General features: G+C 43.7%; 1 protein-coding gene across 1 annotated transcript in view; it reads left to right on the top strand.

The window, feature by feature from the left end:
- Nucleotides 1–342: 342 nt before the first annotated feature.
- The window catches only part of FOXO1 (forkhead box O1), a 49,340-nt gene continuing 25,277 nt past the window's right edge, over nt 343–24,405 (top strand). Inside the window, exon 1 of the mRNA XM_035110210.3 lies at nt 343–1,134. Within this exon, the coding sequence (XP_034966101.1) occupies nt 559–1,134 (576 nt within the window). The 5' untranslated portion in view covers nt 343–558. The remainder of the gene's footprint in view (nt 1,135–24,405) is intronic.

A 24,405-nucleotide genomic window follows, 5' to 3' on the forward strand; every position in this document is an offset into this window, starting at 1 on the left:
TCGCTTCCACGGCCGCAGCAACCACATCCTAACCCCACCGTCACTCACACTCACTCACACGCAACCGACGTTAACGCGCACACGTGTGTACTATCCCCCCCAACTTCCTCGAAGGGTAGGAAAGCAAGCAAGGGTCGGCCGGGGAAGCGGGCTTTGCCCTGTTTGGTTCCCCCGCCCGGCGTCGCGGGCGACTCTCTCAGCGCCGCTTCCCCTCAGCAAAGCAGCGGGGCCGACGGGCGCTTTCCCCTCCCAGGAGCGGGAAAGCGCTGCCGCCTCCAGGCTCCGCCTCAGAGCAGCGCCTCCAGGGGGCGTTTCGGGCCGCCCTCGAGGCCGCGTCCCTCGCCTCGGGGCAAAAGGGGCGGCCCCGGGGAGGTAGTCGGGAGTGGAGGCGCTTGTTGTGTCAGCGCCGGCCCGCTAGTCCGCGAGAGAGGCGAGCGCGGCTGCTGCTGAGGGGAGCTGCTTTTCCGAGGAGGCGCAACAGGAGGCCGAGCGAGGGAAGAAGACGCCACTGCCTCTCCTTCTCCTCCGTCGTCGTTGCCGCCTTCTTCGTTTCCCGCCATGGCCGAGGCTCCTCAGCCCGTGGAGACGGACCCCGACTTCCAGCCGCTGCCTCGCCCGCGCTCCTGCACTTGGCCGCTGCCCCGCCCGGAGCTCGCGCCGCCCAGCCCGGGGCAGACTCCGGCTCCGACCCCGGGCAGGGCCGCTTCTCCGCCCCGCTGCGGGCGGGTGGCCGCGGCCCTGTGCGCCGGCTCGTCGCCCGGAGGAGACCTGCTCAGCCTGCTGGAGGCTGGCGGCGGCGGCGGAGAGGGCTTCGAGGCGGCCGCCGCCGACCTGGGCGCCCCGGGAGGCTGCCTCTGCGGAGACTTCCCGTGCCTCCAGCACCCGCAGCAGCAGCAGCACCCGCAGCAGCAGCAGCAGTCGGGCCCGGCCTTGGCCTCGGCGTCGGCGCCCCGCAAGAGCAGCTCGTCCCGGCGCAACGCCTGGGGCAACTTGTCCTACGCGGACCTCATCACCAAGGCCATCGAGAGCGCCCCGGAGAAGCGGCTCACGCTGTCCCAGATCTACGAGTGGATGGTCAAGAACGTGCCCTACTTCAAGGACAAGGGCGACAGCAACAGCTCCGCCGGGTGGAAGGTCAGCAAGCGCGGGGTGGTGGTGGTTTGCCGGGCGGGTAAAACGGGGCGATTTTATTTTTATTTTTGCAAAAAAAAAAAAGTTTGCAAAGTTTGCTTTGGCGTGCAGCAGGGAAAGTGGACGGGCGCAAGCTCTGCCTCCCTCCTCGACGGTCCGCGTTGATAGGGCAGCAAAGGGGAGGGTGAAGGTGAAGAACGCACGGCAGGATTTTGCCTCCCCTTTTCCTCGCCGCCACCCCGGCAGACCCTCGGAATTGCCGGCTCGTCCGCCTGCATCGCCTTTTCCCTCTGCGCCACTTGCATCCTGACGCCAGGGCATGCCCAGGCCGAGGGGGTTGGTTATGTGGGGTTGGTTTGCCCGTGTTTTCGGTCTGCATGGCTTGGCGTGTTCTAACCCCCCCCCCCGGCTCTGGGACGTGGGAGACTGCTAAGCACTTTGGTGTATCCGAGTAGACGGCCGGTCCCCAGATAGTTTTGTGCCTTCCTGCCTTTGTCAAAGTTGGTCGAGCTGGATGTGTAACTCGGTGCACAGCTGGCTGCAAGTTCGAGCTGTGTCATTTCCTCTGGCAGATTTGAGAGGCCCTTAAAAGTGACGGTGATTCGATCCTACTTGGGTAGAGTTTGGGGAGGCTCTGGGGCAGCTCAGGAGGAGGTAGCTTATTGCTCTGTTGGGCTAAAGCCATAGATAGCAGATTGAATATGTGATGGGTGTAGATGTGTGAACATATTCGAGGTTGGTATCCTGCTTTTGATTGATTTATGACAACTCTGTGCCGCTTGTCATTCAAATGAACATCAAAGCGGCTTAACAACAACAACATGATAGACCATAATTGAACATCACAAATACAGCATAAATCATATAGAATTAACAAATTGTTGGTAAAACAATTGCAATCTATAAAAAGATGTTAACAAAACTAAAGCTAAACATCAAAATTAAAGCAAAAGTCACAGCACATGATTAACAAATCAATTCAGCATTTATAATCTATAAAACAATATTAACAGGGTTAATAATACAGCAACCAAAAGATAAACTAAGTACTGCTAAGTTTATATATAAAAACTCTCCACACCCACATTATTAAGTTGGTCTCACCAAGACAGATGCATATTGCTTCTTTTCTGAATTCTGTTCTGATGGTAGCCATTGCCAGGAAATGCATGTTAATTTCTGCGCAGCTAGCTTTGAGAGACTACACAGTAGTATAAATGAATAGAACAATTTCTGTCTCTGAAAAAGTCTAAACTTATTTTACTAAGGAAACAGTTGCCACACACTCATTTACTAATAATGTATCTTTGTATAGATATCCCCTGGTATAAAGTAAAACACGTTGGGATACTTGACCTTTTAATCTTCCTTACAGAGGAAGTTGCTTGCTGTATTTATTTTGTGGCTGAATAGCTTCTGTTGGGCCCTGAACTGCTCATTGGCTAGTGAGGGATCTAGTGTATTGAACAGAGCACAGGTGGTTAAGTGGTTTTCTCTGGCATTTATTTATTGCCAAAATAGGGACAATCTAAATTAATACACTAAGCAAAATTACTGGAGATTGGCAATAGATGTCAGATAACTGTAAATAAAAAGGAGGCATATAACTGACCCAATATGCTAAGGATAAGTAATTGGCAATCTCTGTGCCAAACTGCTCTTTGGTTGTGCTGTGATCCTTTCACTTACCAACTCCAGAAGAAAAGGAGGAATGTGAGTAAGCTGCATATTGGGCAGTGAGATTTGGTAGCATTTCATTTGGAAGAGGAAAATGAAGTACAGTGGTACCTCGGTTTATGAACACAATTGGTTCCGGAAGTCTGTTCATAAACTGAAGCGTTCATAAACTGAAGCGAACTTTCCCATTGAAAGTAATGGAAAGTGGATTAATCTGTTCCAGACGGTCCACGGGGTACTTAAACTGAAGCGTTCATAAACTGAAGCAAACTTTCCCATTGAAAATAATGGAAAGTGGATTAATCCGTTCCAGATGGGTCCGCGGAGTACTTAAACTGAAGCGTTCATAAACTGAAGCATGGGTGTAATTGGTTCCGGAAGTCTGTTCATAAACTGGAGTGTTCATAAACTGAAGCGAACTTTCCCATTGAAAGTAATGGAAAATGAATTAATCCGTTCCAGATGGGTCCGCGATGTTCATAAACCAAAAATTCATAAACCGAGGTTCCACTGTATTGGCCTTTTCACCCCTCCCCCACTCTTTCAGAGAAAAAAAAACCCTAGTTGCTAATGAGGTGCTTTTCACTTAGTACCCCACATATGAAACTAATTATTGGCTGAGTTAATGCCATGACTGTTTAGCAGTGTGTTAGCTAAGCTTTAGAAATCAAGTTTCCATTTTCAGATAAGCTAACTGTGTGATGTACTTTTTCTGTTGAGCTGCTGGTTGGGCTGCAACTCCAGCAACAGTACTTAGAAATGCAATAAATCCTGCCAAAGATTTTCTGTTTCAGTAAGAGGGAATAGGGAAGCCCACTTGACTCAGCTTTGAGAGAGTTCACAAGCAGATATTCAGTGGTCAATATTAAGCTACATATATCAACACTTCTGCGGGTTTAATTTTTTTATGTGCACAGCCCCAAATTTAATTTATTCACCTGTTATTTACATTATATGATCACATAACAATGCTGCATGTATTGATAGCCAGGTTGGTATGTATGAGTTTTCCCTTGCGGAAAAAATAGATTTTTTACTGGGTTAGGATAAAATGTAGGTGTTTACCCCGGTAAATACTGTGTCATATGGTAAAGCTAAGCAAGGCATTTGCTGCTGATTGCTACATAACTCAGTGCTTCCTGTACTGGCAGACTGCATCTAATTAGGCACACACTTTATTGATGCCAAACTAAAGCTGGACTTGGGCTGATTCTACACAATTTGCATTCTGCCATTTTCATCCTTGATGTGAAACCTGCCTTTGACAAATTGTTGTAGTATACAGACTTAGAAATGATGATGCATTCAAAAGAAAGATTTGTAGCTTCTCTTGAGAGCTTCTCTCTAGGAGCTTTAAATGCCTGCTTATTTTAATGAAAAATGGGAGTCTTAGGAAGCTATGAAACTTTACTAGATGGATAGAAAAGTACTTTGTAGTTTTTCTATTGCTTGCAAGCATATTGAACCTCCTACTAACTTACGGTAGTTCACAGGAGTGCTGCTTGATGCTAACCTCTAAGATACAGTGCACATGTTTGCATGATCATAAACAGCAAATGTTTTCTACACTCATACACTTTCAGCAAAGTAGATGTCCTTAAGCTTTGTAGTATTGTCTCATATTTATGAGATGGTTGCATTCCTTAATAAGTCAGAGTAGAATTTGCCCCTTTTATGATTTATGATTAGTCATATATTGCTTTTCTAATGAGAGCACTGCCCTATCGCTTCCATCAGTTGTGTGCTGTTTTATTGTAATCACCTGTAGTGTCATCAGTTGAACTTGCCTCTTATTTTTCTGTTGATGGCAGGTGCCCCCTAACCATCTGTCTTATATGCCTACAAGCAGGCACCAATCCATACCTTAATGTGATTTCCACCCCACCCCCCAGGAAGTTAACATTTTAAATTTGCACTTGTTTTAGATTTCTGTTAAGCAAGTTCCTCACAATTATTTTAAGAAGATTTTCTTTACTTTTTGTTTGTTTGTTAAATTCTACAGTTGTAAAGGGAGGTGGAGAAAGGAATGCTAAAACACATTTGGTTATACAGTACTGTATATTTTGTGGCATCTTTAAAAGCTAATAGATGGGATAAGCTTCTGTGGGCCAGAGCCCAAAAACAATAACACATCCCAATGAGAACTGTCTGCTTGTACTGTTTGTGAATTATCTGCACCAGTTGAATCTTGTCAGGAAGTGCAGTGATTGAAATCTGCATAATCTAAGTTTAGCAATCCTACGTTCTTGTATATCTGAAGAAGGGTGCATGCACACGAAAACTTATACCCAGGACTAACTTACAGGTAGTTGGTCTCTAAGGTGCTACTGGACAATTTTTTAAATTTATTATGTCTTTTATCATTAGTCAAAAACAATTATCCATTCCTAGTGGCATTTATGTGAATTCTGGTTAAGTAGAACCTAGTAATCTAGTTTTACTTGTTTCTCTGGACAGAAAAATGAGGCAGGATTATAACTGGTTGCCAAAACAGGAATATCAATACCTGAATATTAGTTTTAGGTATTTCATATTTTTTTCTCTAAATGGAAGGGAGGTTGTGCAATAAAACCAGTTACTCTCCAGTTATGAGGGCTCCTGACATTACCCTTAAGGAATTGGTTCTGTTGTCTGAAAATTTCTATTTTCTCAGTGTTCAGTGGGCAATATGAACCTCCCCTCCCCTCAACATTAGAGGCTCAGTTCTCTTCTTTGGTGCCTCTTAAGCACACTGACATTTCTCTATTTTTTTTCATAAGCACCATTTGAAAAGAAAAGGGTGCTTACTTTAGTCATAGAAGGCTATGATCTGTTTCCATTGCTAGAACACACACCTCCCTGGTTATTATTATTTTTAATGGCAATATGGTTGTTGCCACCCTGGCAGCAAGACTGTTTTGGGAGTCCATAAATGTGTTTGGCAGGTGCCAGCCGTGAATCTGAACTGAGCCATCTGTCTCTGGTTGCCCAACACAAAGTGAGAGCCCTTTTCCGTTCTCTGTGTGTCTCTCCCCACATACACACTGCAAATAACTTGAAAAGGGGGAAGAATCTCTCACTTTATACTGGACAGGAGACACAGACCCTTCTTGTCCTGCGAGTATTCTGACAAACTATTTTTATTTATTTAATAGTTTTTATGGAGAACTTGCAGGAAGGGAGGAGTCAGTCTCTCGCTTCACATCAGGCTTTGGAGACACCTCAGAGTGCTGAGGATCTTTCATTGCTTCCAAGTGTCTTTAAATCCCAGTGTGAAGTGAGCCATGAATCCCTTTTCCCATCTGCATGTTTTCTGCATATGCCAGAGGCATATACATAAGAAAGTGCTCTGCTGATAATTCCTTTGTCTGCAAACTGGGTTTCCTGGTTACTTTTTGACGCTTTGCCTATACTGTATCTCTCTCATTAGAGTGGAAAAAGTGACAGCTGCTCACAGGAAACAAGGACTTGGCAGTGATTTGGCTGGATTGTTTTCCCCACCCCAAAGTAGAATCAAAGCAATAAATTTATACTCCTTCAAACTGCCGTCTTGTATGGGAAAACATTTGTTGTTGTTGTTGTTGTTGTTGTTTAAAAAAAAATGCTGTACAAACACGTCTTGTACTAGGAACAGAAAAGTAAGCTGCCCAGTGTTGTTATTCCTATATCGAAGATGAGGGTGAGGCTTAGAGATACTGTGTCAGTGTTGTAGGTTGGGCATAGTTCATTGTTATCTCCATATTGCAGGCTTGGCTAGTGGGAGGAGGAGGTGTTGAGAGAATGAGTAGTTTACAACAACCTTGAATTGTAGTCCGGTAGTGGTCCCTGTGTTTCAGGCTGCCGGGAGGGACTGAGATTGATAGCAGTTATTTAAACCTTAATTAGAAATCTGTTATCTACTTAATCTGTGCTAGTGAAATACAATTGCACAGTAAGGTAAAGGTAAAGGGACCCCTGACCATTAGGTCCAGTCGTGACCGACTCTGGGGTTGTGGCGCTCATCTCGCGTTATTGGCCCGAGGGAGCTGGCGTATAGCTTCCAGGTCATGTGGCCAGCATGACAAAGCCGCTTCTGGCAAACCAGAGCAGCACATGGGTCAGTGTGGTTGGCACAATGCGAATACAGGGGCAGGAGTGCCAGATTGGCTTCACCAGCATGCTTGCACCATACTGACCTTATCACTTTTATTTATTTTGCCTCTCCTGCACTCTGTCCCAGTATATAGCAGCAACTCGGCTGGAGGGAGGTCAGGTGAGTGGTACAGCTCCACCACACCTTCCTCTATGGCAGGCATAGACAACCTTGGCTCTCCAGATGTTTTGGAACTGCAACTCCCGTGATCCCTGACCACTGGCCCTGTTAGCTAAGGATCATGGGATTTGTAGTTCCAAAACATCTGGAGAGCCAAGGTTGCCTATGCCTGCTCTATGGTTTATTAAGATGCAGATAGAGCAGTTGCATAACAGGATATGCAGATGTCATGTGAACACATTTTGCTAAGTCCCCATTGCATAGTCACATTCGAAATAGGCTATACAGCAGTAGAAGATGTATCACACAAATCATACCTCGGGTTGTGGCAAAGGCTACCTCCTTTGCCGGATCAAGTCTCCCCCTGCCTTGCAAGCAAGATATTGACTGAAGGCAGATGCCTTGTACTCCTTTAACTTGCATGGAGATGTGCTGTGCACATGCTACTCTTGGAGAAACTGATGGGAGATGGCAAATTAATTTAGAAAGAGGAGGGCATATGGCACCCTGCTTTTTCCATCTCTGTGTCTAGAAGGCTTTGGGGAAGAGGAGGTTCTGGAAAGGGCAACCAAAATGAACAAGGGGATGAAGGAAAAGAGGAAAGTTTTAACAACATTTGGGCTTTTTGTTTACAGAAAAGACAAAGAGACCTAAGAGGTCTATAAAATTGTGGAGGAAGTGGACAGAGAAAAATTGTTCTCCCTGTCTCATAACACTAGAACTTTGGGACATCTGGTGAAGTTGAATGTTGGAAATTTCAGGACAAAGAAAAGTATAGAATCATAGAATTGTAGAGTTGGAAAGGGACCCGAGGGTCATCTAGTCCAACCCCCTGCAATACAGGAATCTCAATTACAGTAGATCATACATGACAGATGGCCATCCAACCTCTTCTTAAAAACCTCCATGGAAGGAGAGTCGGCACCTCTTGTGGAAGTCAATTCCACAGTTGAACAGCTTTTACTGTCAGAAAGTTACCGGTATTCCTGATGCTTAGGCAGAATCTCCTTTCTTGTAACTTGAATCCATTGATTCGGGTCCTAGCCTCCAGAGTGGGAGAGAACAAGTACTTTTTTTCACAAGGCACGTACTTAAATTATGGAATTTGCTCCCACTAGAGATAGAGATTGCTGACTGTATGGATAGCTTTAAAAGATGATTACTGTACACAAATACATCAAGGATAAGACTATCTGTGGAAACTAGACAAGATGGCTGTGTTCTGTCTCCACCGTTGGAGGCAGGATACCGCAATCTGAATTCCAGTTGGTGGGAATTCCCAGGTGGGGAGAATGCTGTTGCACACAGATTCTGCTGCCGGGCTTCCATAGTCCTAGTCTAGGGAGTCTGAACTAGATGGGCCTTTGGCATGATCAACAGGCTCTTCTTATTTTCTTACTCGTGTGGTTGCCATTGGTGGTGACTACAAAATGACTCACAACCAAGGCCAACCAAAATTTAGGGAACTTGGTCTACCCACAATTACATTGATGTGGCATATTTATAGTGTAGGATTTAGTACAAAGATAGTGCCAAGAGGAGAGGGTAGTCTTGTAGGGAATTTTAAGATCTAAAAGCAGAGTCTTAGTCCATTTGAAGAGTTTACTAAGAATGTTCTGGTAAATTGCTTAGCCCTCGGTTGGCAGCTTGTTTGATTTCTGTGCATGTGTGTGTGCTCGTGAGCGTGCGCAGTGGAGGGGTAGACTGCTCTGCCAGTCTTCCCACCAACCCTCTTACTCACCTGGGTGGAATTCCATGCACTTCCCTGCAGGCAGTTCTTTGTTGCCTGTGGCTACAAGGCTAATGCTGGCTTACGCACAAGGCTGGAATAAGGAATGTGTTATTGAATACCCACTTTCTCTCTAGATATGAAAAACAGACGAAAAGCAAAGAAGTGTTTGTTTCTGATTTTAGAAACAAGTAACAGTGTGATGTTTCTTCATTTTAATATAAGTTGTACATCTCTAGAGTTTAATTTCTTTACACTGCTTTCCAAAGTTACTTTACATCCTCTTTATCGATGTAGTACAAACCACAGAACGCTGAATAAGTCTAAATCTAAAGCTACAAAATAGAAGAATGTTTTCAACTTAAATAATAATAATAATACAGGGGTAGTGTTTCTGTATTATTTACTGTCACGTTGTAGAATAAGATCGACAAGTTAGTTGTAGAATAAGATCGACAAGACAGTCTTGTTTAGGAAACTGCTCTCTATCTGGAAATCATGATGGAGGGTGTTAATTAGAATGAGGACACAAATGTGATTTTGACACCTGTCTGCTGCTGCACAACTTGAAAAGCTGCAGTGCTAATAGCAGCTTTCATTCTGTGTCATAATGGGTAGAACTGAAGTCAACAACACAATTCAGGGGCCTTAAATGGGGACAACGTAGTTCAATACGTTCAAGAGACCTTAGAATCCCCCCCCTTGCTAATTTCTTTTCCAGATTATCTCCCAGCTTTCTGTAAGAAGAGGGTTTAAAACTTGTATCAGTCTAAACTGTAGAGAAAATCTTGAGTGGTGTTTTCTGCTTATCTTTATGGCCCTAAATATTCCTGTGACACTGGCTGTTCACTTCTACATGTCTTCTTGTGCGACAGCAGTTACCATGAGTGGGTGGGCTTGAGCAACTCACTGCCTAATATGTTTTGCAGGGATAATGTTGGGGGTGAAATGAGAGAATCTTGTGTATACCTTCCTGAACATGTTGTAGGAAAGTTTTTGAACACGTGGTCAACAAATAAATAACAGTGGTTTGTGGGGTGATGAACTGCGTCAGCCTTCAGGCAATGATCTAATCAATTCCAGTTGATGGTGTTCTTGTTCTGTATGACATCTTTCTGGTTTTGCCCTGTATGTTCTTGCAGAACTCTTCAGCCAGTTATGCAGTACTGATGCAATTGCAAAGGCGATCACTATTTTACACACACAACAACAACTGAAGAGGTTGTGATCTGGAAGAAATACATACCATCAGCATCCCATAATTGTTCAGAGGCAATTTTTAAAATGCTTTCTTTTTTATTTGATCAATTTAGTAGACTTAAGTTCTGCCTTTCCTCCATCACGGAACTCAAGATGGTATACATGGGATTCTGGGGTTGTTTCTCATCCAGACCCAGGCTTGCTTAGCTTAAGTAAGATGGCTGCATCCTGTGCCCTCAGACCATTTCCTGATTCTGCCTCCACCTTCCCCATTCTATTTCTTCTGACTGTTCCTCATTTCCCACTTGCTACCTACGGTACTACTGTAGTGATGCTACCTTTATGTGCCTGCTCAGCAGTTTAGAGCCTGTCAGGATAGTTCCACTGCACTGTTTCTAGCTAGGGGGATATATTGCAGTTATGTGACAACTGCACGTGGTGCTCTTGTCCCTCTCCTGGCTCTAGATACCGGTATCTGCCAGCCCACGGATGCAGAGTGTCAGAGCCCAGGCACTTGTTGAGCACATGGTGGCAATAGCACTGCTTCTCTGAATAGGAAGGGTCAAGATGGGCATTCAGGTATTGCTAGGTGTGGGGAGAGAGAAAAGAAAACGCATTGTGCCATTTGGCTGCTTTCCTTCAAAGGGCTGGTAAATGTACAGTTGTTAAAGTGGATTATTTAAATAAGGTTAAATGTTTGTACTTTAACCAGCCAGGCTAAAGAAATTCTGCAAATCTGATATCCGTACTATGCATTTTTTTTACAAGATCACAGCCTGCTTTTATGGTTTTTGGGGGTGTGTGTGTTCTGGGCTGGGGGAGTTACTGACAAATATATTCTGATTTGACCCTTGAATAGCTTCTCAGATTCCCCAGATGTCCGTATTTCTTTTTTGGCAGGGTGGGGAGCTTTATTGATCTTCCTCTAATTATTTTTAATAGTAAAATAATGCTTTACATAGTGCAGTTTTGACACCCCAGAATGAGAGGAAATCACCCGCCCTCGCCTTCACGGGAGAAGAAACTGATATTGAGATAATTATATAGGCTTTTTCAAGGGTCAAATCAGAGGCTATTTGTTACTTATCTGATCTGAATCACCAGGAAGCAGTAAAACTGGCTGCACCTTTCAATGAGATTAGAAAGGACCTTTGGGGACTGGAGCTTACTTATGAGTAGACATTATAGAAGGGCCTTGGCTAGGAGAAGAGCGTTGGTTGGTGATATGTAACAGCATCTTAAGTGCTGTGTGAACCCTCCATTGAAATTCCACATCCAGGTAATTTTAGAAAAGCAAGAGTTCTAGTACAGAAACTCCTCATGACATTTAAAACACTTCCTCAGTGCAATTAAGTGGTGCTACAAGGAAACTAATCAATGTAGAACACTCCCATTCATTTTGTTCCTCCCTAATAACCAGTTTAAATGCAAAGTAAAGACTTGACATAGATGTATTTTGAAATTTGTGATTTTAATTGATGTTGGCACAGGGCTGTAGACATATGGACACATGGGGTGCTTCGAGTAAGAGACCTGAAAGGTTTGGGTTGGAGGAGCACTGGTGAAGATCCCATGGGAGGACTCAGACAGAAATGGAAGCAGGGCCACAAATATAACACAAAATGGTATACTGTACAAATGTTCAAGCTGGGGTGCCCATCTGGAAGAGGCTGGAAGGGACATTCATGAGAGCAGCAAGGAGCCAGGCAGACAAGGAAACTGGAAGTCTGGGAGGAAAACAAGTAGGGAAACTAAAGGATAGATGGCTGGGCTGACTGGTCTTCTAAGAGAAAGGTTAGATAATCTGGCTGGTACTTAATAAAGGTCTGACCCAGAAATAATACTTTTTAACTAGGCCAAATTAAGGAGAACCAGTAAGTTGTCTGTGTAGGATGGAGCTATTAGGAGGACACACTGCCTGTTTTTCTTTACTTTGCAATTTCATAATGGGGTAACCTTTTAACAAATAGTTTGAGTGGTGGAAGATCTTGATAACTACACAGAGAAGTGGACCACATCCACACTACATGTTTAAAGCACTATTGTGCCGCTTTAACAGTCATGGCTTCCCCCAAAGGATTCTGTGGTTTGGTGAGGGTGCTGAGAGTAGTAACGAAACATTCATTTTCCTCACAGAACTACAATTCTTATAGTAGAAAGATAGGAAGAAAGATTGAGTGTTATACAACTTACGGAATTGTAGCCCTAAAAGGGGAACGTAATTTATTTTATTAACAAAATTTATTATGTACCAGTTGATTGTAACACCTCTACCGGTAAGCGGTTTACAATAAATATTAAGGATATTACTGAAAACTATTAAAAATATGTGGAGAGCATTAAAATGTGGAGCGATTAAAACATGCCAGAAGCTATGCATCTGGATAGGGCTGCCTTTAAAAATGCTTTAAGTAGGTGCTGAAAAGACATATGTCAATAGGCAGGGAGTTCCAAAGTCTTGTTGCTGTCAGACTAAAAGTTTGATCTTACAACTGCAAACATGTATTACATGGCACCTGTAGAAATTCCTCTTCCACAGATTGAAGCAGTTGAATGGGCACATAGAGAATAAAACAAGTAAGCTGGCCCCACACCGTTAAGGGCTTTATGTACCAGTAGTAACACCTTGAATTTGGTGTGGTAACAAATCAGCAACAAAAATACAATAATAATAATAATGTATTGATACGAATCAGCAACCGGTGCAGAATCTCTTAGCAGAGGTGTTATATGTTGACAAGGTCTCATCCTGTCAGCAATCGTGCTACAGCATCCTGCACTAACTGCTGTTTCTGGGTCAAGCACAAGAGAAGCCACTCAGGGAGGGTATATTGCAGTATGCAGTAATCCAGTCTTGAAGTTGCCAGTGCCTGAACCACAGTGGTCAAGCTCTCCCGGTCCAGGAATAGTCGTTGTGCAGGCACAGTTAGTAAAAAACGTTTTTAGTCACTGAGGCAATCTGGGCCTGCAGTTACAAAGCTGCACCCAGTTAGCACCTCTGATTGCATGCTTGCTCCTTCAGGGGGAGTGCCAAGTGTAGGCAGCTCCCAGAATTCCTTGGGAGAAGCCATGACTGTTAAATTGGTATAATAGTGTTTTGTGCTTTTGGAAATGGATAGTTGTGGTTTCCAAGTAATTGGTGTGCTGGATCATGGCATGGTGGAAATATCTTGTCCATGTCAGTTGTTTTCTTGTGCAAAAGTAAAACTCCAATACAGGATATTTATTTATAAGTATAGAAGTTAACCTGTTCTTCATCTGTAAAAATTCATTGTGTGGTTTACCTTGGATCAATAACAAGCAGGACAGTCCCCGTTCTCAGGCTTGCAGTCTAAAATGCATGAAAAAAGGGATGAAAAGGAAAACAAACAAACTCATGTGCCAGTTCTTAAAGCTGCAAAGTTATTATAAAAACCAACTTGATAGAAAACAATTGGAGAAGCAAAATGGCTACGATTTCTCAGCAGAGCTGGTTGAGTGGCCTTGCTTCCTGTCTCCCTCTGTTGCAGCCTTAAAAAGTCCAGATTGTTCTTTGTATGTTCATTCATTGGCAGAAAGTTACTTATGTCTTACCTGCTGATTAAGTTAGTTGGGATGCATGTATAGTAGAAATGCATGTACAGATTAAGGAGACAAATATTCTTGTCTGTCCACCTACCGCTGGCATAGAAATGACCTGCCATTTAGATTAATTCTAGCAAAAGTAGACTGCCACTTAAAAAAACAACTTTGGCATGATTTTGGGGTGATCTGGGGACATTGGCTAGTAGAACGTACTTCTGCTGTATTCTTTCTCTGATTCTCTTACTGCATTCCCAGGATTAAGACAATGTAATATTAATTGCATGCAAAGAGATGGTTTCTACAGGGCTCGTAATGAGAATATCTGCGCAGGGCACGTGCTGTAGAGCAGATGTGCTTTTCCAAAACTCTCTGTATCTACAGATCACAGTGCTTCTGTCCTTAGTTTGTGTTAGCGCCGAGGAAAGTTATAAAGTTATTTAGAAGTATGGGGAAAGGATGCAGTGTCGGCACGAGGTCTTCTACGCCATGTACTGTATTTTTCCATGTATAAGATGCCCCCATGTATAAGACGACTCCTATTTCTTTTAACCCAAAGTTAAGAAATTAAGTTGTTTAGCTTTTTTGGGGGGGTTGGGGGAGGTCACTTCCACCAATCGCTCACCCGCTTGCCCGCCACTGCCGATCGCACACCCTGTTGCAGCCGCCAATTGTCTGCCTGCTTACCGCCACCAACAGCAAACCCGCCCACTTGTTGCAGCCACCAATCACCTGCCCAATTACCGCAGCCGCAGCCAATCACCAGCAGGCCTTGGCGCAGCCACCAATTACCCGCCCAGTCGCCGCTGCCAATCTCCTGCTGCCATTAATCGCACGTCCCCCCCCTGCATTCACTATCCGTGTATAAGACGACACCCAATTTTTGCCTAACTTTTTTAAAGCAAAAAGCATTGTCTTATACACAGAAAAATACGGTAATTCTTGCTTGTGAGGGAAGGAGCTCTTCTTTAATGCTTCCACTTTTATACCATTACTCCATTTTGTGCCAGTATTTTTAAAACTTGGATCATTTTGTCACAGTCAGGAATAGCAGAGGGCAAAAAGAAGAGTGGTATCAGGAGTTATCCTTGGTCCTCAGCAGATGCTGCTCACACTTCTTCAGATTTTCCCTTGCAGTCATAAAAGTTAGATAAAAAGAATGAAATCCAAACCTGAGATTTTCAGGAAAGCATATTCTTTGCAAGGTTTTACCCAAGCAGAACTGCCTAGTTTGTTGTTGCCTACAATTGCAAGAATGCATTGATTCTACATACCCATTGTGACAGTAATGGTTTTAAAGAGTACCAGTAGTTGTTGATATGCACTTCCAGTGCTAGGAAGAAACCACAAAGAATAGTATGGAATATATTTTATGTGTTTCCACACACTGTGATGGTCAACAGAATTGAAAGGCACTATCAGACGCTGCTGGTTTGCACCTGAAAATGTCACAGTTTGCTTAGGCAATGAACATCTTGCTCTTTTAACCAAGCCCTGTTCCTTATCTCTGAGCTACACAGGGTGTGTCTCATAAGAAGGCAGCTCAGTCTACACCGCATCCTGAGACCTGCCACTCTTTGTTCTGATTAGCTCATCATTCACCACCATTTCCGGTTTCATGCTGAAAATCTTGCGCCTCATTAATGAGGTATTTCTGCCATTAGTCTGGATGGAAATTTCTCCTTTTCTTCGCCATTGTTTCCTTTATTAACTGATTATTTTAGTACATTTGTCTCTGTAAGCCAAGGGTGGACAACTTTTTTGCTCTGGAGGAGGTGGGGGTAAGCAAGAGGCACATGCTGGCAGTGGGGGGGGGGGGTTGGCAGTCAGTGTGAGCAGAACCAGAGCTCACTCGCCTGCCCCCCTCAGTTATCTCTTGTGTACCCTCTAAAAAAACTATCCACTTGTTTTCCCACCCCCATCTTGGTACATGGGAGATGTAAGGATCCCTTCCCTTTGGCACCGAGATTGCTCCATGCCTCCCTGCTGACAAGTTTATAGTGTTGAGAACAGCTAAGGGGCCTTCTATGGGAAAGCCACCCATCTTTCAAAGAAGCTAAGGCTGATGTACAATACGCATAATCGTAACACAAACAATAAAAACATGGCGCTAAAAAGAAATAGTAACAGCTTGTTAAAACTGTTGTTATTGAAGCACTGAAAAGTCAAGTACTTTTAAAGCCACACACTTTATTTCAGAAGAGAGTTTGTTAGATGTGGTGGTCAAATCAGGATTACAGGAAGCCCTTTAGTTGCCACGATGAAGTCATTTGAAGAAATGGAACATTTAGTATAACCCAACTTTAAGTGATAAAAGGGACATGGTGGCTCTGTGGGTTAAACCACAGAGCCTAGACGCTTGCCGATCAGAAGGTCAGTGGTTCGAATCCCTGCGACGGGGTGAGCTCCCGTTGCTCGGTCCCTGTTCCTGCCAACCTAGCAGTTAGAAAGCATGTCAAAGTGCAAGTAGATAAATAGGTAAAGGTAAGGCGGGAAGGTAAACGACGTTTCCATGCGCTGCTCTAGTTCGCAAGAAGCGGCTTAGTCATGTTGGCCACATGACCCGGAAGCTGTATGCCGGCTCCCTCTGCCAATAAAGCGAGATGAGCGCTGCAATCCCAGAGTCGGTCACAACTGGACCTAACGGTCAGGGGCCCATTTACCCTTTAAGGGGCCTTCTAATGGCATGTGGGACAGAATCAGAAGGGAGAAGTTTCAACAGAAGTAGGTCACTGGCTCATTGTGGCTAGATCTGGCTACTTAATGATCCAGATGATCTGATATTCTCAATTTCTCCTTGAAGTTATTGTGCTATGGCACACTGTGTGTTATATTAGTGGGTGGGTGCTTACAGTTGTGATATTAACATGATTTTAAAATAAACAAATTGAAAAGTCAAAAACCTGCTAGTCCAGGGTATTGGCAAAAATAAATGTGTACGTATGGATAATTAGAGTAGAAACAAGAATGAAAAATTCCAAAAGCAAAAGGGGAGAGCTTGCATTGGAACCCACATCAAGCGGATATTAACAATCTTATTGTGTCCCTTTGTGGCTGGAAAATACCCATGGCTAATGTCTCACTATGCCTCCATATTGGTTTGGGGGATTTCTGTTCTGAATTAAATTCAAAGCTCCCAAAATTCAAAATGAGTAATTATCATATACATAAAATGAACAAATTACCCTTAAACACAATAAGAAAATTATCCAAAAATTTTGACATCGAACAGCAGATTAAAAGTGTCATGTAAAGGTAAAGGTATTCCTGACCGTTCAGTCCAGTCGTGGACGACTCTGGGGTTGCGGTGCTCATCTTGCTTTACTGGCTGAGGGAACTGGTGTTTGCCTGAAGACAGCTTCCGGGTCATGTGGTCAGCATGACTAAGCCGCTTCTTGTGAACCAGAGCAGTGCACGGAAACGCCATTTACCTTCCTGCCGGAGCGGTACCTATTTATCTACTTGCACTTTGACATGCTTTCGAACTGCTAGGTGGGCAGGAGCTGGGAGCTCACCCCGTCGCAGGGATTCGAACCGCCAATCTTCTGATTGGCAAGCCCTAGGTTCAGTGGTTTAGACCACAGGGCCACCTGCGTACTGTATCCTTAAATGCTAGAGCTCACTCATGAATATTTTTGTGATTGTAAATGTTGAAAATATGCAGCCTTCAGCAGAGTTCATAGTTCCACTTTGAAGGAATCCTAGCCAAATAGAGGTAGATTCCTTAAGCACAACTGCAAAGCTGGAAAGCACTACACCTTGCCCCCACTAGTCACCCACAATCTTGGCTGGTACTTAGACATGGACAGCAACAAGCAGTGTTAGACACTGAGATAATTAAAGCCAGGAGCTGAATGGCACCTTAAACTAAGGTTATGGGCGCAACAACGGAATGTCTAGGTGTGCTTTTTTATAACAAGAATACAAAACTGAAAATGAATGAACTGCAGCTAAAATAGTATATTCATTTTTCACATGGCATTCCCTGCCCACCCCCCTAATATTCTTAAGGGGGGGTCTCTTTTGCAATCTTTAGAGAGTAGCTGGAAGTGAGGAGTCAGAAATAAGTCCTATTTTCCTTCCACTCTGCAGTTTTAATCTGAAATCTTAGGCGCAGTATTTTATCCAGAGCTCAGAAACTGCTTGCACTAGTGAAATTCCCTGTTGCAAAATGCGCCTAGAGTTTTGAACACTGGCAACAAGGTGGTGGTGGGCGAGGTTTGCAGGGTAAAAGTAACCTCAGCAGGAGGCGAAGAGGGCATTGGGGCATGGAGGCAAAGCAGCATAGACAAAATTGGTGAATGGTTGTAACAGGGAGTGCAGTCCACAGATTCCTGGACAATCCAGGGTTGGAGACCCCACACTGCCCCTTTCCACTGTGGTCCAGCTTTGTCTCCAGTTCTGTCCTGTTCACCTGCCCTCTGCATCTGCTGTGCTGCCGGTCCCTGCAAATCTCTCCCTACCTGCTTAACTGGCGGTGTCTCCAGGCATTTCTTTCTCTCCCTGATTTCTTTCCGCAGGGCCTGTAAGACAGAATTGTTCCTCCTGGCCTTTGGCCTGGAACCCAACTTGATCCCCTCCCCCACTTTCCCTTTCCCTTTTCCCTTTCCATATGAGGCTGCATTTTAATTTGCATTTTAATTTTAATGTTGCATTTAATCTTGTTTTAAAGTTCTATCTTAATCAATTGTTTTGTATCTAGTGTTAGCCGCCCTGAGCCCGGTTTTGGCTGGGGAGGGCGGGGTATAAATAAAATTTATTATTATTATTGCAGCAAGGATACAGTTGGAGCACTGGCTGTATACACCTTGCATTGGCCAATGCCTCAAGGAACAGCAGCCAGGCTCCCTTGGTAGTGGCAAGCACCCCACTTATCTGCCCTGAGAGCATCATGGTGTGGTTGTGCATTCCAGTGCACAAACCGATTTGTAGTAGCCTTTAAAACAACAACAACAACAACAACAACAACAACAACACACACACACACACACACACACACACACACACAATAAACTCATTCTGGACAAACCAAGCAGCACAGGAGCTTTGAGAGTTACTGTACCTTTAATTAAAGCTTCTGGCTTGCAGGTCTGCCAATTGTATTGCTTCCTGGTCAGCCTGGCTAGGGAAAAAGTGATTGATTGATGATTAATTAGCCTACGTGGGGGTGGGGTGGGGGTTATGTACTGATTTCCTTGTATTTTTTAATTGATTTAAAAGCAAAATGGCATGATTTCACTCTAAAAGAAAATAATAATAGAAGAAAGCCAGCAATTAAACCCTTCTGAGAGGGAACAAAAGCTGACTAATAGGTTATTAATTGCTATTACAGTGGTACCTCTGGTTGCGAATGCTTCTGGTTACGAACACTTCAGGTTACAAGCTCCGCTAACCTTGTGAACTTTGCCCCAGGATGTAAACGGAAATCGCGTGCCAAAGGCAGGCCCCATTAGTAAAAGCGCGCCTCAGGATAAGAACTATTTCAGCTTAAGAACGGACCTCTGGAACGAATTAAGCTCGTAACCAGAGGTGCCACTGTATTCCGTCTTTGTTGAACAGAAATAAATAAAACTGACAGAATTTGCAGGAGAACACCTTTAAATTTGCAGTGCAGGGGAACTTTCCAGAGCAGGACGGATTTTTAAACATTCTGGAAGGCTCTTGGAAATGGGGAAGCACATTGCTGGACAATATAATAGCATATTAAGGGCTATGTGGAACCAGTTTTTCAGTGTAGACCTTTATATGTCAACTGAAACAAATCTCATTGAGTTAATGCAGCAGGTGGATGTAGGATTGCACCTTTAGTTGTGCTTCTTGCAGATAGAGGAACTGCAAAAGCTCAGCGACACTAAAAGGCTCTACAGCCAAAGCAGTCTATGTCCAAGCTTTCTCTTAGACATAAGGGACAAGGTGCTTTTGCAAAGTTCCTTCCACTTTTAAAATAATTAGCATGCTAATGTTTTCCCTTCTTAAGATAGCTTCCTTCTTAAGTTCATTGAATGCGTTGAAAACATGCTTTTCTTTTCCAGTATGAATTGAAGGGTCTTTGTTTGAATGCAAGTAGCAAGGCAAACTGATTCAGTTATTTTTACACTTTCCTGTAAAAACAGCATCTGTGAGTGCACCACAATGGGTCGTGATGTATTTCCTCTACCAGGATGGAAAATAAGCCATTTATTATTTCAGCTCTGACTTGCTGGGAACCTTTTGACCCTCAGGCCTTTAAAAGCAAAATAATAGGGGATACTAGAACAGCAACCTGGGTGCCAAGCGAGGGGTTACCTGCTGCTTGTAGTGAGCTACAAACAAGATACTTCTGATTCCTGAAAGATTGTCCTGACCATCAAATTAAATGACCTCTGTGCAGATTTACTATAGATAGGCAGGGACTTCATTAAAATGTATTTGTTCTTGAAAAAGGTCATAAGGTAATTTGCCGAGAAGACTTAAGAATCAGACTTGGGAAATGTATGTACCCTGTAATAGTGGAGGAGCTTCTGGGGAAGGGAATAGGAAGCCTAGTTATAGTCACTCTGCTGGTTTAAGCAGGTACCACTTTAAGGGAACGGTCCAAACCCAAGATGCTCCAGGATGTGAGTTAGGATGCGGCAGATCTCAGGCTCAGCTGTCCAGATCCCAGCAGAACCAGACTATGCCAGCTTAAGTACTACATCCCAGCTAAGCTGGGTGAGCCCAGAACAGTGGTGTAATCCCTGAAAAATCAGCAGTCCAGGATGCGGCAGATCTCAGGCTCAGCAGTCCAGGTTAGGCAGGAAGGACTTGTGCTGAATCACAGCTCCTTTCAGCGCAGTCATGTGACCTGGCAACCTGGCAGAACTTGCCTTTATCTTAAAGGCTTGTTTTCCTTCTGACAGGCTTAGGCCGGCTCAGCTGGCAGTAGCCACGCTCCTGAACAGGGGCAATTTATGCTGCCTTAATTTATTTAGGATTGTTCTTACTTACTTGAACTGCGGTGAGCGCTCAAAATAAAATTATAACTTATCAATTGCTTTGTAGTTCAGGTCCTTTATAATATTTTCTGCTTCACCAAGGGTAATAAAATATGCAAGAAATAGAGACAGTAAGTATATATTATCACTACTCAGATTTCAGTCTTTTCAATCTGTGTCTGAGGAAATGGAGCAGGATGCCTTATTTATTCAACAGGAGGTCGTCTCAGTAGCCTTGGAAAAATCCTGCAAGAATTGGAGGGTTGACTTTAGTGTTCTGGTCTGGCCAAACTTTCATTGAGTAACTACCGACTGACTTCTAAAATTAACCTAAAATTCTAGCCAAAGAAAGCTCGGCTTTGTTTTCTTTCTCATTAAGTGTTAACAATGGCTGCTGATTTCCACTAAGGAAGCTTTGGGAGCAAGCAACAAGTTCAAAGCTGGTTTTCAGGAAGAAACATCTTTACTCCTGTGAACACAAACATTCGCCTGACTTTCTTTATACTGCAGTTTGGTAGAATGGATAGCATTAGTAGTATAAGTTTGGGTACTGCAGATGAAGGTTCAATTCCCATCTCAGTTCCTAAAAGCTCTGCATCCTTCACAACCAAGTGCATTACAGTTCCCATCATTCCATACCGTTGGCCATACTTAAGGGAGCTGAAGTCTAAAACATTTGGTGGGCACCAAGTTGAGGAACTATAAAGTCAATGCTATCTCTTGAACTACCCTACCTCATACGTTTATCATCAAGATAAGGTAATATAATGTGAATTAGCCCTGAGGATCTAAGATAGAAGGAAAGGAAGTTGAAACTAAGAAATTTCCCATAATATGAAAATTCCCATTATATTCTGCTGACATCAGCTGCAGAGAATGTGCTGGTGAAATAGCATCCAGAAGGATTGAACTTTCCCATCAGCTGATGAGTGGAGGTTTTATAAGGATAAGCTGAGGAGCAGGGTTAAATCCTGTTGCTTTGGCTTCACATGCCAACTCCCTGTTGTGAACTTGTGGGTGCAGACAACACAGAACTGAACCCCACCTATCAACTAATGTCACCTGCCCATCAGAGTAATGTCACCTGTCTGGCAGTTGGGCATGGTTTGAGGGAAATGAGCTGACCGCCTCCCCCCCCCCACCTGGTTTACATGAATATAAAAGGAAATCTGTCCTACCATTGATGCTCAGGATCAGAACAGTAGTTGAAAATACTGTACTTTGATAGAACGAAATGACTTTGATGACCTAGTTTTACTCAGCTGTGAAGACTTGAATGTAAGGCATTATGTGGCACTAGAATGATAATTCTGGTGTATTCTGTGGACATTTATGACAAATCCAAGGTACATTTGTGTTGCCATCTTCATGAGAAAAGCACAAAGGGCTTTCATTGCTTATGAATTGCTCCTTGCCTTCTTCTGATGGCCTTTGGTCTAGTTTGGAGATACTAGAGAAGCAAGTATCATGCATCTGCTGCCCTTCTGACTTGGCCTCTCCCTTCTGGTTCACCTGTTCATCTCTTCAAATGACTGTGACACAGATGTTCTGCTACAAAACTAACATCACAATCCTATGTAGGTTGACTCAATAGTAAATCCCATTGAAGTAGAAATATATATAGTACAGTACTTATTTTGCATCAAACCTTAACTGTTCTTTCTACTTTAACTCATAAAATACATCATTTACAGCTTAGTAAGAATATAAAGTGATATTCTTTCACATATTTCTGAAATTTAAACCCATAAATGCCATAGTTTTATAAGCACAGTTCCCCTGTGGGTCTTGGTTAGAGCTTTCAGATTATTCCTCAGAGGCTTTTGCACCCAGAACATTTTTTTTTCAGAGTTAGGTAGGCTTGCCTTTATGTCAGGAAAATTCCTGACATGTCCTGGTTTTCAGGTGCAGAAATGGGATTTTTGTCGAACTGTCAGGGAAACCCCGGATGTATGGCAATGTGATGAAAAAAACAGCAAAAATCAGGTTTGCTCCCAAAAAGCAATTCAATTGCTTAATAATTTTTGTTGTTTCTTCTTCTTCTTCCGCTTCCTCCCCAGAAAAACAAAACTCAACAATTTTGGTGGTTTCTTAAAACTTTGAGGGTATCAGGAATTTTAGTTTTTGAAATGTGGCAACCCTAGTTTTAGCCCACCTTTTAATCTTCCAGCAAGGCAGGGTAGTAATAAGTTGCTGTTTCTCAGGGTGTCTCTGTCACACTCACTTGAGAGAAGAGGAGAAAATATAAATCACAAGGGAGGGGCCAGGTCAAAACATAACAGATGCAGGATACTGTTTATCTCCAGTCTAGATCAAAGGTCACCAGAAGGCAGAGCAGCAATTCACAATCCGTGTAAGCTCTGTATGCTCCCTGCATGAAGAAGGCAGGCTCCTCAGGGTACAGAAATGCATCTTGAATTTGTGGGTTGTATATGTCAGAATTATCATTCTCTAATGCGATGGATTATCTTACATAAACATTTTTTAAAAAATCATTGCATTTATTCCAAAAGAGAATAACTCACAAGAGTTTTTTTGTGTTCCCCCAAATTTCTAATTTTCATTTGAGAAAAGTCCTTAAAAATGAAATTTCCTCCCCTGAAATTTTCCATTTTTAAAAATGTTTTTTCTTGCTCAGGCCCCTCCACCTTTCTTCCTTTCCCATTTTTTACCCCACTCATCAAAATATCTCTTAAAATTTAAGGCCTAGCATTCCCCCCCCAAAAAAGTAACTTACTAGACTGAGCATAAATGGTCAGATGACTATCTTTGCTAAACCAGTGCCATGTAATCTTTTTTTAAAAAAATTCTGTCTGTTTTACACTCAGGTTTTAGAGAATTTTTGAGTAGGTTAATTTTGAAGCTAGCGTATTTTTCGCTCCATAAGACACACTTTTTTTCTCCTAAAAAGTAAGGGGAAATGTCTGTGCGTCTTATGAAGTGAATGCTGCACAGAGGAGGGATGGATGGGAGCCATGCTCCGCTTCCTTCCCTCCTCCACGGCTCGCTTTAGAGCAGCAAAGCTGGAGCAGCTCCTGTCCCGGGAAGATTTGGGAGCAGCGGGCAGGCTGTTTGCTGCTGCCCCGCGCTCCTGGGCTGCTCTTTGCTCTGCCGCAGCCTCCCATTTCCCCTGAAGCCCCAGGAAGGTTTGGGAGCGGTGGGCAGCAACGTGACGTTGCCTCGTGCTCCCAGGCTGCTCTCTTTGAGAGAGGCTTTGCCAACAGCCTCCCCTTTCCCCTGATGGCTCCGGGGATGTTGGCCGGAGGATGGCGAGTAGAGGCAGCTGCCGAGAGAGGGGAGGAAGAGGACAGAGAGGAGGGGGACCGAGAAGCGGGGCAAAGGGAGAGGAAGTAGGTTGCCGCGAGTGGAGAGTCATTGTTGAGGGCCAAAGAGAGGCAGCAGTGAAGGGGAGAAATTGCAGGCATCACCTGAGGAGTTTGAGTGAAAGGGATGGAGAGGAGGAGGCTGGAAAAGGGGCCTGTGCTGCTTGGGGAGGGGGAGAAAAAAGTGGGGAGAAGAAAAGCCTCTGAAGCCTCTGCGGGAGGAGAGCGATCCCTGTAGTGTAGAGGCTTAGGATGGAAGCTGCGCCCCGCCAACCATATGGCTGGCGGGCGCGCAGTTTCCCTCTCTAGCCTCCCAAGCCTCTGGGGATTGCTCTCCTCCCAAGGAGGCTGTGATTCGGAATTTTTTTTCTTCTTGTTTTCCTGCTCTAAAAACTAGGTGCATCATATGGTCAGGTGCGTCTTATGGAGCAAAAAATATGGGTAACTAAGACATTTAGAAAGGTCATGTGGTACAGTCCTACTTTAATTATATATAATTTAAGAATGCAGATGGAGGATTGCCTAGTTAAATGCTTCCCTCATATTAAAAAAAACCAAAAACCAATTCACTGTCTATGTGATGGCCAAACTTGGCCTTCC

Source organism: Zootoca vivipara, chromosome 3 (genome assembly GCF_965207765.1).
Source record: "Zootoca vivipara chromosome 3, rZooViv2.hap1.1, whole genome shotgun sequence".
In the NCBI taxonomy this organism is placed as follows: domain Eukaryota; kingdom Metazoa; phylum Chordata; class Lepidosauria; order Squamata; family Lacertidae; genus Zootoca; species Zootoca vivipara.